This window comes from Neofelis nebulosa, chromosome 1, assembly GCF_028018385.1.
Source record: "Neofelis nebulosa isolate mNeoNeb1 chromosome 1, mNeoNeb1.pri, whole genome shotgun sequence".
Lineage (NCBI taxonomy): Eukaryota > Metazoa > Chordata > Mammalia > Carnivora > Felidae > Neofelis > Neofelis nebulosa.
The window spans coordinates 43,619,872-43,633,440 of record NC_080782.1 but is presented as its reverse complement, the minus strand read 5'-3'; the positions used below and the strand labels follow the sequence as shown (position 1 = coordinate 43,633,440).

The window sequence follows — 13,569 nt, the reverse complement described above, 5'->3', positions numbered from 1 at the left end:
TAGCCCAGCTGTGGGAAGTGGGGCCAGGAGTTCATGATCCCAGCCCATCAACAAGCATCCAGGGCTCTGCAGCCAGGAGAAAGGCGGGCTAGGGCAGGTGGACTTATCATACCTGTCTGAAATCTCTAAGGGTTATGTCTGCCTTTGGTGGCCACAAGGGGAAGGCTTGGGCCAGCAAGTGGCCCTAGCCTGACTTCCCAAGCCTGGGTTGGAATGTGGGGCAGTGGTAAGCGGCTCCTCACCATTTGGAAGAAGGCCAGAGCCTGACCTCATCGGAACTGCCATGTCTGGGTACTGACTCTCTGTGCGGGGGGCAGAGGGGGGAGGTGGGGTGCACAGTACAAAAAAGCTGTGAGAAATCAGGACTGTTCACTTTCTGACAAAGCTCTCAATGCATTACATAAGCCAGAACTCCCTGGAAATGCACATGGGTGAAGATTCAGAAAGAAGCGCCCACTTAACCCAGCCCCAGCCCCATCGCAGTGCATGTGTGTGGGGTGAAGGCTTGAACAGAGTCGCCAGACAGGAACCATCGGAGACCAAGCAGAGCTAGCTCTCCGATTGCCTTCTGCAATCCTTTCATTGGACGCAAGGCAGACTAAGGCCCAGCCAGAGGTGGGAGGGGTTGTCTAAGGTCACACAAGGAGTCAGGTATAGATCTGGGACTACAACCCACTTCTGAGTCTTGATGGCAGTTTGCTCCTCTCCACCAGGGGTGGAAACTCTGTTTTCAGGAGCTAGGAGGTGACAAATATGGGACATTGCCAGATTAGGTAACAGGGAGAGGAGGAGGGGGCCTGAGGGAACCAGAAAGTATATGCTCTGGCTCAAGGCATTTAAATCCCACTTTTAGGGGCTCCTGGGTGGCTCAGTTGGTTAAGTGTCTGACTTCACCTCAGGTCATGATCTTGCAGTTCATGAATTCGAGCCCCGCATCAGGCCCTGTGCTGACAGCTCAGAGCCTGGAGCCTGCTTTGGATTCTGTCTCCCTTGCTCTCTGCCCCTCCCCCGCTCAGGCTGTCTCTCTCTCTCTCTCTCTCTCTGTCTCAAAAATCAATAAACATTAAAAAAAATTTTTTTTTGGGGCGCCTGGGTGGCGCAGTCGGTTAAGCGTCCGACTTCAGCCAGGTCACGATCTCGCAGTCCGTGAGTTCGAGCCCCGCGTCAGGCTCTGGGCCGATGGCTCGGAGCCTGGAGCCTGTTTCCGATTCTGTGTCTCCCTCTCTCTCTGCCCCTTCCCCCGTTCATGCTCTGTCTCTCTCTGTCCCAAAAATAAATAAAAAACGTGGAATGGTTTCTCTTTAAAAAAAAAAAAAAAAAAAAATTTTTTTTAATTCCACTTTTAAAGAACTCAAACAAACATGGACTGTAAGGGGCTATGGGTCTTTCCTATGCTCCACAGCCTTTTTGGCCAAACTCTGAAGGAAGGAGAAAACAGAAGAATGTGATTTCCACAGGACTATGGTTCCCTAAGTGCTGACCCAGGGACGAGAGAGAGGCAGCCCTTGCCTCCAAGCCGGCACACATCTATACACACGGCAGATCCAGACACGCAGCGGATTCAAACAGTACTCGGAGACACACCATACGGTAACTGGGTTGTCCCACCCCACCTCCCAAGCCAGAATCGGGAAGGAGAGAGTCCTGACCACCAGCCAGGGAGTGCGGAAGAAAGAAAGAAGCAAGACAGATTTGAGGCCGAGTGTATTGAGAACAGGAGAGAAAACAAAGTTGGGGGAAGAGCTCGGCCAGCCTGGCCGCAGGAGCTGCAGGATGGAGGGTGGCCTCTTCCACTGCTGGCCCTGGGGGGGGGGGGGGGGTAGAAGGGAGGAGGGGTCCAGGGTAGGGGCTTCGCTCTGTCCTGGGAGGGGCGGGGCACGAAGAAGCTGAGCTCACTTACGACTCCCCCACGCATGCCCCCAAAGTTCTGGGCAGAATGAACTCACTAGGAAGGCACCCCCTGTTCCCATGGAGACGAGCCCAGAGCTCACAAAAACTGCAGGCTCAGCCCAGCATGGGCACCGCCTCCACCACCCCTCACCCCGCTGGGGAGCCCAGAAATAGGGCTGGGGAAGAGAAAGTGGGTGGTGCTCGGCCCCCAGCCTTGGGAAGCTTCCACCCGAATTCTGCCTCTTGCGTCTGTATTCTCTCCCTGCCCACAAAGCCTGGTTTGGGGGCTGCATCACATCAAAGGTGTCAGAGGTGGTGAGCATCTCACACTACCTGACTCAGCACCCTCACGATATGGGGAAACTGAGACCCAAAGATACACACGGAATTAATCTGGTAGAATCCAGATCTCTTAAGTGCCGGCCCTGTCCTCAAAGCCTTAAGGTCTCCTCCTCTGTCCCACTGAGCTGCTAGGCCCCTGCCCAAGCCCCTGCCATGCTTCTACTGTCTCTAGGCCACCCTGAGCCTGTGCCGTCCCAGCCGAGGCTTCTGATCCCCTGGCTTCCTGAAGCAGCTCATTGCAGCCATGCCCCAGGATGCCCTTACAGACCTCTCATCTCCAACGGTTCTATGGCAACAGCCCATTTCCCTCCCCGTCTCTTTCCAGGGGACTGTCTTATCACTTACAAGGCCTTTCTCTTGAAGCACCAGCCTATCCCCTCAATCCTCGAAGACTGTCACAGCTGGAAGGGCCCTGACTATATAAATAAGTGGGGTGGGGTGGGGGGCTCTCTCACTGCACACTCACATCTGCACATCCTTCTACAGGGTTCCCCTTCTCTCAGGGATCCCCCGGGACTTCGCACGCCCTAGCACACTGAGGGCCAGCCAGATGGGGTCTGGGATGAACTGCTCTAGCTATCCCCAAAGTGGAGCCAGGTGTTTGGAGAGGGCACGGAGGCGGGTTGAGCAGAGGGGCAGGAAGAAAAGCATCAGACAGCAGTGGCAGGCTAAGTCCTCGTCCAGCAGAAGAACCCACGAGAGGAGAAAACGTGGCAGCCGAGGCAAAGCTCTCTGAAGCGGCGGAGAGGAATCGGTGTCCAGAAGGCAGAGATGGAAGAGAGACCTGTGCAGGTAAGAAGCCAGCGACAGGCAGAAAGACGCCGGGAGCTGGGGCAGCTGAGGAGGCAGACCCTTGGCTGGCTGGTTGCACAGAGGCACTGGCAGGCTGTTTGCTCCAGAAGCCCGTGTTAGGGTCCCCTTCTAGGCCATTCCCCAGCAAGACGCTGGCATCCCTAAGGCTCACAAAGGCCAGAGGAAGCCCCCCAGCCTCATTTCGGCCTGCCAAGGGAGTTCTCTCTCCGTGACCCTCCCTGCTATCCGGTATCGGACTGCAGATCCTTCAGACTTGGAGTCTCATGACCCTTGTGGCAGGGAAGGAGCAGCTGCAGCCCAGAGAGGGCTTGCCCAAAGTCACAAAGCTAGCTGGTGGCAGCATCAGCCTTTGAGCCCTGGGTCCCCATACTCCTGACCCTCAGCTCTGTGCCACTTCCAGCCACATCTGCTCTCCATCCAGCCCTCGGAGAGGGGACCCTGCCAGGCAGTGGGATCCCTGCAGGGTCCGTTACTTGAAGCAGAAGGAAGGCTTCCACACCTGAGCCTCGATCCCAGCATTCCGGGTAGAGAAGGAGGGCCTGGGGGCCTGCTTGGCTCGGGGAGACCACGCCCTGGAGGGCGACACAGGGGAGATATCACTGCTGTAGGTAGGGCTCATGGCCGTGGGCTGGAGGCCATCCTGGCCGGGGGAGGTGTAGAGGCCCGGTGAAGAGCGGGAGGGCCGAGGCAGGGCCGGGGATGCCGGGAGAGTGGCCTTGGGCAGGCTGGGCACCAGGTCCAAGGAGCTCGGCTTGGCGGGCGAGGCGGCTCTCGGAGAGACCTTGACGGGCTCCTTGATGGGTGAGAGGACGAAGAGAGACTGCCGCATCTGGTAGGCCGGCTGCTTGGTGGGCTCGGGGCGCAGGACCCCATTCTCAGGCAGGTAGCCGTGGTAGAGGGAGGCAGGCGGGGTGCGAGCTGGGCTCCGGGATGCCACCCGGAAGCCACCAGGAGCATTGGTGGAATATTTCCAGGACGAAGGCAGGGACATGGTGGGTGAAGGGCAGCGGGCCAGTTCGGTGTGGCCGGAGGACTCGATGACATACTTCTCCATCCGGGACTGGCGGCGGGCGTAGAGCTCGGCCCCTTTTCCAGAGGCCTCGGACAGGTTCTGGTTGGGTTTGGGCTTCGGCTTGGCCTGGACGCGCGGAGACTTGAGGCATGAGGCCCACTCCGGGAGGACTTCCTCGGCTGCCCCAGGGCTGACCCTGTCCCGGGGTGCGGGCTCCTGCTGGAAGTTGGAGGCCTCGGCCCCCAGGGCAAAGGGCTCCTCCTCCACGCCCGCCTCCCCCTGGTCCCTCTGCCTCCGCTTCTCATCGGCCGTCTGTACCAGATCCAGCAGGTCTGGGTTTGGGGTCACCTTGGGCTTCTCTACGAAGGTGAACATGGATTTCCGGCTGCCCCTGCGGGCCATGGACTCCTCCAAAATGCCCGTCTTGCTGGCCGGAGCTGCCTGGCCCTTCAGGTGAGAAGGCTTGGGGTCAGAGCTGGGGTAGAGGGCAGAGTAGGATGGGGGAGACCTGCCCCGGGAAGCCAGGGGAGCCGTGGACAAGGTTTCAGCGTAGGTGGGGGGTGGGGTGAAGTTCCCCAAGGGGCGTCTCTCCAAGGCAGGGCTGCGCTGTGCCACGGGCCTCCTCTCCACCATGGGGCTGTGGGACATCACATGTCTCTGTGGCCGAGGGCTCCTGTCCACCACGCTTGGGGGCTGAGGAGCCCGGGCCTTCTCCCCGAGATGTCGTCTCTCTACCATGGGGCTCCGTTCCACCTGGCCGGTGCTCCCTGGAGCCTGGATCCCGAAGGGCCTGGCGGTCCTGTTGACCACTGATGGGGGCTTGGCCAGTGTGAAGTGGACCTCACTGTATAGCTTGGTGGGCGTGGGCGTGGCTGCCCATCCAGACGGCTCAGGTTCTGCTGACACCGCTGGGACGCCCGGCTGCACATCGATGAGCAGGCAGCTGGACGCGAAATCTGGGGCTGGGATCCCAGAGCTGGAGACGGGAGTAGTTTCTCTGGAGAAGGTGTTGGTGCTGGTAGGTGGAGCTGACACCTTATCGATGAGGAGGGTGCTGGATTTGACCTCTGCAGCCGGCTCGGGGGGCTGCCCGCTGGCACACGGGGTGCTGGGTTTGGAATCTGACACCGTGCCATTGGGAGGGAGCTGGCTTTCTGAGGGCTGCTGGCTCTGCGGGGCGACAGTGGCCGGGGGGTTCTGGTTGACGTCTGTGTGGTCTGCGTCTGGCAGGCTGTGGTTGCTGTTAGAGGCTGGCGTGATAAGGGTGGCGCTGAGTGAGGAAACGTTTTGGTTGACGTCTACAGCTGGGCTGTGGGCCTCAGCCGCGGGCGGGCTTGGCGGGGTCTGCTGGGTTTCTCGGTTCTGGGACAGGTGCAGTCCATTGGCTGTCAGCAGGGCCGCGTTCTCCTTCAAGTAAACCACCAGCGGTACCTCCTCCTCCTCGCTGGCCACCTTCTCCAGGTGCCGCAGCAAGCTGGCTTTCTCTGAGCACCCCTCCATGCTGTGAGCGGGGACCCCTGTGTCAGGGCTCTGGTGGTCGCTGTTCCTTGGAGGGCCTGGCTCAGGGGGTGAGGTGGGACTCAGGCCGAGCCCCGAGGCGTAGCCCGCAGGGGCGGCAGGGGGCACTCTGAGGGACTCCTGGCTGGGCTTCCGTTCCCGTTCCCTCGGGCCGGGGTTCTCCAAGGTGAACTGGTTCACCCTCTGCCGACGCCTGTTGAAGAGCTGGACGCCTCGGGAGTTGGAGCTGGGCGGGGTGGTCAGCTGTGCCGCGATCTGCTGGCTCCGGGCCTTGGCCTCTTTCAGATCTTTCTCAGTGAGGCTGGTGCTGTGGGCCAATGCTGTTGAGAGGGACAGAGGTCCAGTTAGCAAATGGGAATGCAGAACCACGGGAGCAGAGACAGACAGACAGACGGCCACCATGCCCCTCCTACAGATGCTCTTTTCCTCTGGGATTTGCTCCTTACTCACTAGTCCCTGGAATCCCCTCTCCTCAGAAAGATCCCTGACCCAACAACCATCATGACCCAACTCAAAGGCCACCTACCTGTGGGAAAACCTCCCCTGATTACCCTTTCAGGGTGAACCGGCCCCTTATTTGGCTTCTCCCTGAAGGTTATTGATACTGTACTTTATTAAATTCTGCAAGAACACCTCACCCTAGCAGGAGAGGCCACACTACATCCCTGACCCATTCTCTACCACCCTCTCCACTCACTGGGCTCGGCCCTGCTGGCATTCTTTCAATTCCTTGGAAATGCCAAGGTTGTTCCTGCCCCGGGACCTTTGCACTTGCTCTTTTCTCTGCTTGGAATGATCTTATCCCAGATGGAATACCATGTCAGTTCCTTCTTGCCATGCAGGACTCACCTGAATGTTCCCTCTCTGGAGGGGTTTTCCTCTCTAATCAACTCTCCCCTCCCCTATCCTATCCCTTTGTCTTATTTCCTTCATGGCATTCACCATCATTTGCGATTATCTTCTTTACACATTTCCTGGTTTATCATCAGTCTCCCCACCTAGAACATCGGCTCTCAGGGGGCTATGTATGACCTTGCTTGACCTGGTCATCATTCTATCCCTGGCCCCTACAATAGTGCCTGGCATAAAGCGGGCACTCGGTAGGCATTACTGAATGCATGAATGAACCCCCAGGACATTTTCTATGTGCCTGTCTTAGGGGCCTTTACGCTTTCACGGCATAGTCATTTGCTAACACTAACACTTCCTCTTTTTAGAATAGGTAATACACTCACATGGGCTGAAAACTGAGAAAAACAAAAAAGCGTGCGGTAAAAAAAATGTCCCTCCGCCCCTGAGCATCCACACCACAAATCAGGTAACCACGGTTACTAGTCTCTTCTTATAGAGTTTCTTCCCATTTTTATTTCCATAATCATTTTAAAGTTCTCATATTTTAATATCATAAAAGTAATACATTGGGCTAATTTCAGCAGCAACCGTACTGGAACATTGCATTAGTTTATTCTGTCCTCGTAAGAACACTAGGAGACCAACATTACTTGTCCCTGTTTTACGGAAGTGGAAAATGAGGTCCAGAGGCTGTGTACGTAACTCACCCACAGTCACACAGCAGAGTGGCCAAGCGAAAGTCAGCACCGGTTCCCTCTGGGCTCACAACCCATGCTTAAGATGCCTGCTCGTCCCCAAAGTTCCCTTTGGCACCTTGTAGGGTGCCACTACAGGAGACAGAGTCAGTGGGGGACAGGTTCAGTCTAGGATTGGAGTCTGGGGCCCGAGGTCGGTGATCAGGCTGGGGTCAAACCCTGTTAATCTGTAAGTTCACTGTAGGCAACCATTTCTCTTCCAATCCCCAGAGCCCAGGTGGCACACCGTTGGTGCTCAATTTATGCTTATTGAACAATGAATGAACAGATGGACCAATGGGAAGATGGATGAGATAGCCTGTGGCCAAGGTTACCAGCTCAGTCAGTGGCTGGGAAAATTCCTCCCTCCGTCATCCTCCCCCAGCCCTCCCTACTGTGGGAAGCTAATTAGTTCTTGAGGAATCTGACCCTGCCCTCCCTCCTACCATGCCCTCATTAGCACTGGCCATGACATGCTGAATGGGTCTCCAGGGACAGTCTTTCTAGGCATCCTGCCAGTGAGGCTCAGAATTCACGGACTCCCAGAGCTGCAAGGGCCCTTCCAGAGGAGCTATTTGACCACCACCCCCATTGTAGAGGTGAGGAAACTGAGGTCCAGAGAGTGACGGCGCAGAGTAGAGCTCACACTAGGGTCAACAAAGACGTCCACATGGAGCAGCATAGCCGAAGAGGTTCTCTGGCCCCAACCTCCTCCTTCCCACCTCCCATCAGGATCTGGCTCCCACCCACACACACCCGTGCCCACCGGTCCAGAACAACCTGCCCCATGTGTCCCTGACGCTTGCCCCCTTCTGGTAGGGCTCCTCTCCTGCCTTGATCACCCCATCCATGAAAGATGAGGGATTTGCAGGTTGGGCCAGGCCGCTGCTGCCGTGGGTGCGGGGGGTCGTAGGTAGGGGCGAGTCAGCCACGCAGCAGGGCCTTGAGAGGTTTCGTGGCTCATGCAATGTTCGTCTCCTCTGCCCTGCTTAGCAACCAGGACTCCTGGCCCAAGTCCGGGCTCTGCCATTTGTTACTTGTGAGACCTTGGCAAGTTACCACACCTCTCGGAACCCGCTTCCTTGACTGAGAAGAAGTGATAAGAGCACTGACGTTAGGGCCGGGAGGCTGCGATGAGGTCACGAATGCCAGCACTGCTCGCTGCCATCAGGCCCAGTGGACAGGGCAAGAGGGCTCATGCTCCCTGGGAGAAACTGCTCGTTGGTGACCCTTCTCTACTCCCTGGAGGGGTCAGAGCTTTTTCTAGCAAAGGAGACTCACTCCACAGATCGGGATCCTGAGAGGGAATGTGACTCTCTCAAGGTCACACAGCAGGGCATTCCAGAGTTATGGAGAGGGAGGGATTATTGTCCCAAATCACGGGACCTTGGAATCTCAAAGATGGCGGTCACTAGGTCCAACTGCCCACATAATTCCTGTATCCCCAAAACCATGCCCCTGAGTTACAAGTCTCTGTTTACATACTCAACCGACAAGGAGCTCACTACCCTAAAGAGGTGCCTTCCTTACATTAGTGCTCCTTACATTAGCTCCCGACCTCTGGACACGGTTCTGTCCCCTACTGCCACAGATTTTTCTTTCCAACCTGACAGTCCTGCAGAGTCACAGATACAAATCATATCCCCCTGGGGTATGGTCAGGATAAACACCTGTGTAGCCCCAACAATGTTTCTTCTGCCACAATTGCTAATGTTGATTCTACATATTATTTAATTTCCACAACAACGCTATGGAAGCGCGAACTATTATTATCCACCTTTTAGTGATGAGAAAACCAGGGCTCAGAGTCAGAAAGTGAGTTGCCCAAGGTCACAAAGCCAGAAAGTAGTGGAGCTGGTTCACCCCCGGCTCTGCAAGACTCCAGACAGCACCAGGCTTTCTGGCTAACGGGTTCCCACAGTGTGAGGCTCACGGTAAGTGCTTCATTGTTTGAATAATCCAGACCTCCCAATGTCCCTGCACTTTCCTGTTTTTCTTTTTACTTCTCTGCTTCCATCCTATCCCCAGACTGGTTCTAAAGGCCGCCATGGGTTTAGAAAATGCTCAAATGTGAGAGCATGAAGGGCCCTTGGGGATAAGCTGGCCTGGGAGGCTTCTCGAGAGGCTTCGAGAAGAGTGGGCCTCGGGCCAGGACCTGGTCTGCTGACCCCCAGGCTGGGCTTGGAACCTCCCCCGCCCCGCGCTGCTGTTCTGGGACAAGAGGAGGGCAGCAGAAAAGGCCAAGGGGTGAGAGAGTCCAGCCTCCAAGGAAGCTCCCGTACCCCCACCCCCAGCCCGCAGTGACTCCACGGAAAAGGAATCCGGCAGGAGGCTTGGGCAAGACCCTGCCAGCAATCCAGATGATTTCTGCCACCCTGCGCAAACCACGCTGAGAGAAGGGGGCTGGGCCAACCCCAGAGTCCCCCACTTGCAGGGCGCCAGGGAAGGCAGGTCCATGCAACATTCCCCAGACACAGGAATTGTTGCCCCCGGCCAAGCCCCAGCCAGCCAGGTGCAAGACAGCGCTCCCTGGTGCTAGAGAAGCAGGAGGTAGCCAAGGGCCATAGGGGGCAGGTATCTCGCTGAGCCCCCCATCTGCCTGGCTGCAGCCTGTTCCTGTGCCAGCCATACACCCCCTCTTCTCAGGTTGGGGTGCTGGCCCTTGAAAGACCTACCCTGGACATTGGATCGGGAGCTCTGAAGACAGGCCTTCAGGAGAGGAAGGAGTGAGGGTAGATACAAGGAAGAACTGCCCGGGGTCAGGAGAACTGGCTCCAACAGGGGTAACTCCCTAAGTGTGTTGGGGGACAAGAAGCCCCAAGTACAGCTGTCAGAATAAGGGCTACAGTGGCTGCTGCGATCAGGCAGCCCTCACTATAGCCCGGGGGGTCGTGCCGCACACTTTACACACATTACCTATTCAGTTCTCCCCCCAAACTCCAAGAGGTAAGCACTAACATGCTCCCCAATTTGCTGATGAAACTGGAGCTCAGAGAGACCTGTCGAAAGCCATACAACTTGCAAATAGCAGGGCTCGGATCTTTCCAACCAAAACTCAAAGTCTGGTTGCAGAGTCTCATTTCTTAACCGTTCCGCCTTTCAGCCCCAGACTTTGGGTCCAGTGCTCTTGGATAACGGTCTGCAGAACCGCCTGTTTCCTCATCTCATGATCGATGTCCCCAGCAGTGCCCTCTCCCCTCTCAGCTGCCTAGAACAACCCATGCATCCTCTCCCTTCTGCCTGTCAGGAGAAGAGCTGAGAAAACTCATTCTTACTAAGGTAGAAATGACTGCTAGGAGATGAAAGTCCAGGGGAGTGGAAACAGCATGGTGTTGGGAGTCAGGAGACCTAAGTTCCAGTTGTGCTCAGGCAGGGATAAGCCCTTTCTCCCACCCCTGTCACTTCTATAGGTAGTTGCCTGGTCTGCTGACCACCAGGCCTGTCTGGACCTAGGATCTGAAGGAAGGAGGTGGGGCAAGGGAAGGGAGGCCAGAGCAGAAGGTCAGGACAGGGAGAGAATTCAAGGAAATGCTTCTTCACACGGCTGCCGTCAATGGGAGTATCCAGGCCCCAAGCAGGGTGGAGTGGGACAGGGAGCCAGAGGTGGGAATAGAGACTGGCTGGAGGCAGCCCATTGTGGACGCCCGGGAGTCTTGGCACTGGGACAGGTAAACAGGCTGGGTAAACTGCCCCCCTGCTGGGGTCAGGAAGGAACCAATGGCTGGCTGCACAACCTCTGGCTCAGCTGGGGGCAGAAAGATGAACTGGGCCTGAGTAATGGCCTGACTGCCTTGCCAGCCCCTGCCCCATATCCTCCGGGCTGAAAGGAGGAAATGACACAGCCTCCATTCCCTAGGGAGTTCTCCATCCACGCCAAAGTCCCAGTGAGTGCAACCTGACTGAATTCTGGCAGACTGCCAGCCCTCCTCTCAGGAGGAGAATAATTCATACTAAGGTGAGGAGGACTGCCAGGACATGGGAGATGCATAAGAACAGGGATGGGAGTCCCAGACCTAGCTCCAGCCTTGCCACTGACAGGCTGGCAGAAGTCTTCACATGCCTCTTCTCTCAATGCCCAGAGGGGAACTGAGACCAGAGAGGGATACCATATGCCCTAAGTCACACACCCCAAACCACAAAGGCACCTCCGAGTGCTCATCTTACTCACTCCAGCTGGGTCCTCTCTGCAGCCCAGCTTCCCCCTGGATGCTGAGCCGGCCTCGGTTCTCAAAGCCTCCGGGAAAGGCAGCCAATTGCCTCGCTGACAAAGAGAGGAAAATCCCACATCGAAGGCAACGGAGGAGCTGGATGTGACTTCTCTCCTCCACAGATGACTCAGCCCAGCTCTTTATCAGGAAAACCGATTTTGCAACAGCTTTTTAAATGGCCTCTCCGCCCCCAATCTCTCCTCCGCCAATCTACCCGCCCCATGCTGCCAGATTCGTCTTCCTCTGCCTGGCTTCACTCACTTCTCTCTCCTGCCCCCCCAGGATGTGGAGGGTCAAACAGCAAGTCTTCATCCTGGCATTCAGGGCCCCTGACACCAGAGCCTGCCTGAAAGCTTGCTAACCTGCTATCTGTGCCCTCAGCAACGGCCAGAGAAAATCCAATGGCCCGTGCTTCTCATGCCCACCCTGGGAGTTCCTGCCTCCCCTGTGTGGTTTGCGCCGACCCCTCTACAGGAACCCTTCTCTGTCTCACATCCTTTGTACACGCCCCAGCTTTCCCACCTAACTGGAATGCCGTCCCTTCCTCCAAAAAGCCTCCCCGGACCCACCAATGTATTATATGCACCGCTTAATAACCTCATCACTTTGCATATTATTCATAGGAGTGAGAATTACCCTTCAGGGCATGCTCACCACACGCCAGGTCCTTGCTTCATTTACAGCAACCCTCATCCCGTGTTAGAGAAGAAACCGGCTCAGAGGGGTGAAGTGACCTGTTCAAGGAGGCGCAGCTAGGCAGTGGCACGATCAGAATTCAAACAGGGTGGCCCAGCGCCCAGTCCAGGGCCTACCACGTGGGTCACATTGCCCCCTTCCTCCCAAGGTCTTGCTTTGCAGCAATCACAGTCTAGGTTTATTCCACCCCCCATCTCCCCCCGCCCCCCTCACCTCCTGAGACTGCAAGAGTCTCCGGGGCAGGGCAGGGGCCTCAACTGCTTCACTTCTGTATTCCCCCCTTGTTCCCCGTACTTTCCATGAGTGCTGGCAGAATAATGACAAAGTCAATGGGGATGACAATAGCCAACGTGTGAGGAGCACCAGATGCTGCTGAGCTAAGGGTTTAGCATATATTTTCTCGTTGAACCTTCACAGCAACTCAGAGGGGAGGCTCCCTAACCTCTGCTGAGGAAAATGAGAGCCACAAAATCAGAGAACTCACCCCCGGTCTCCCAGCCAGCAAGGGGCAGGCAGAGCTGAGTTGGAGCTGGGAGTCTGATTCCAAGCCCGGGCCCCTCCTTGTGAAGAGCTCTGCCTACAAAGCACACTCATTTCCCCCACCCACGGTTCCAGGCCCAGCCCTGCTGCCACTTCCTCCAGGAAGCCCTCACCAATCCATCCAGACTCCTAGATCAGTGCTCCACCTCTGCTCAAGCTGGCCCAGGGGCCTCAGAGCAGAAGGGGGTCAGAAGAAGCAATAGGTTGAGAAAGCTCAGGACCCCAGGCCCAGAGGGAAGCAGGCCCGGCCCAACTCCTGGTATCTCCCTGTTGGAAATGGGCTGGGATCAGGCAGGGCTGGTGGCTGGGTTGGAGGGGAACCTAAGAAGAGGGCTCTCAAGTGGGCATGGGCCTCAGCTGGCAGCTATCCCCTTAGGCTACGGGCACTGCTCATTGCTGGACTTCTGCTGTGGGGTCCTCTGCCGAGGACTGGGAGCCACCACTTCTCTCCTGCCTGCTCCACTGGACTAAACACTCATCTACAATTCGAGTTTTAGGGACTCAGAAATGGTGACCCAGAGTCAGGTTCAGCCCCAGGTGCACAGCAAACTGGAAGGGACTGGTTCACAGAGAACCAAGCTCAGACTCAGGCTCCCACCTCCCAGTCCAGGCCTGGTAAGCCAGGCCTGCCCTGGTAAGCCAGGCCTGCCCGGCCTCGGCCTCCATCATCCTGGCCCTGGGAGCCTTAGGAGTACAGAAAGGACTGCCACACCCTGTCCTTCCAGAGAAAATGTTTACTCCAGGAAACAAAAGGTAGTGAGCTAGGGGCGGGGGTGGATGGAGATGGTTTCCCCTAAATTGCCTCTGCCAGGGGTGTGGTGGGCCTAGGCCATCTCTGGGTCTCCAGCACCCAGCCCAGGGCCTAGCACGCTGGGTCTTGCATCGAGATGCAGCCCTTTCTCTTGGCCCTGTAGCAAGCCGGGGCTGGAGAGGCCTCCATCCTGTCTGGAGGCCCCCAGGCTCA

General features: G+C 56.9%; 1 protein-coding gene across 4 annotated transcripts in view; it reads right to left on the bottom strand.

The window, feature by feature from the left end:
• The window catches only part of SYNPO (synaptopodin), a 68,472-nt gene that overhangs the window by 4,549 nt on the left and 50,354 nt on the right, over positions 1-13,569 (bottom strand). For 2 of the 4 annotated variants that reach the window (XM_058720242.1, XM_058720245.1), the window contains exon 3: positions 3,545-5,895. In XM_058720242.1, the coding sequence (XP_058576225.1) occupies positions 3,545-5,895 (2,351 nt within the window). Of the gene's footprint in view, positions 1-3,544; positions 5,896-11,329; positions 11,495-13,569 lie in introns of those variants that run through there. The other 2 variants (XM_058720249.1, XR_009259024.1) reach the window with 2 other exon arrangements.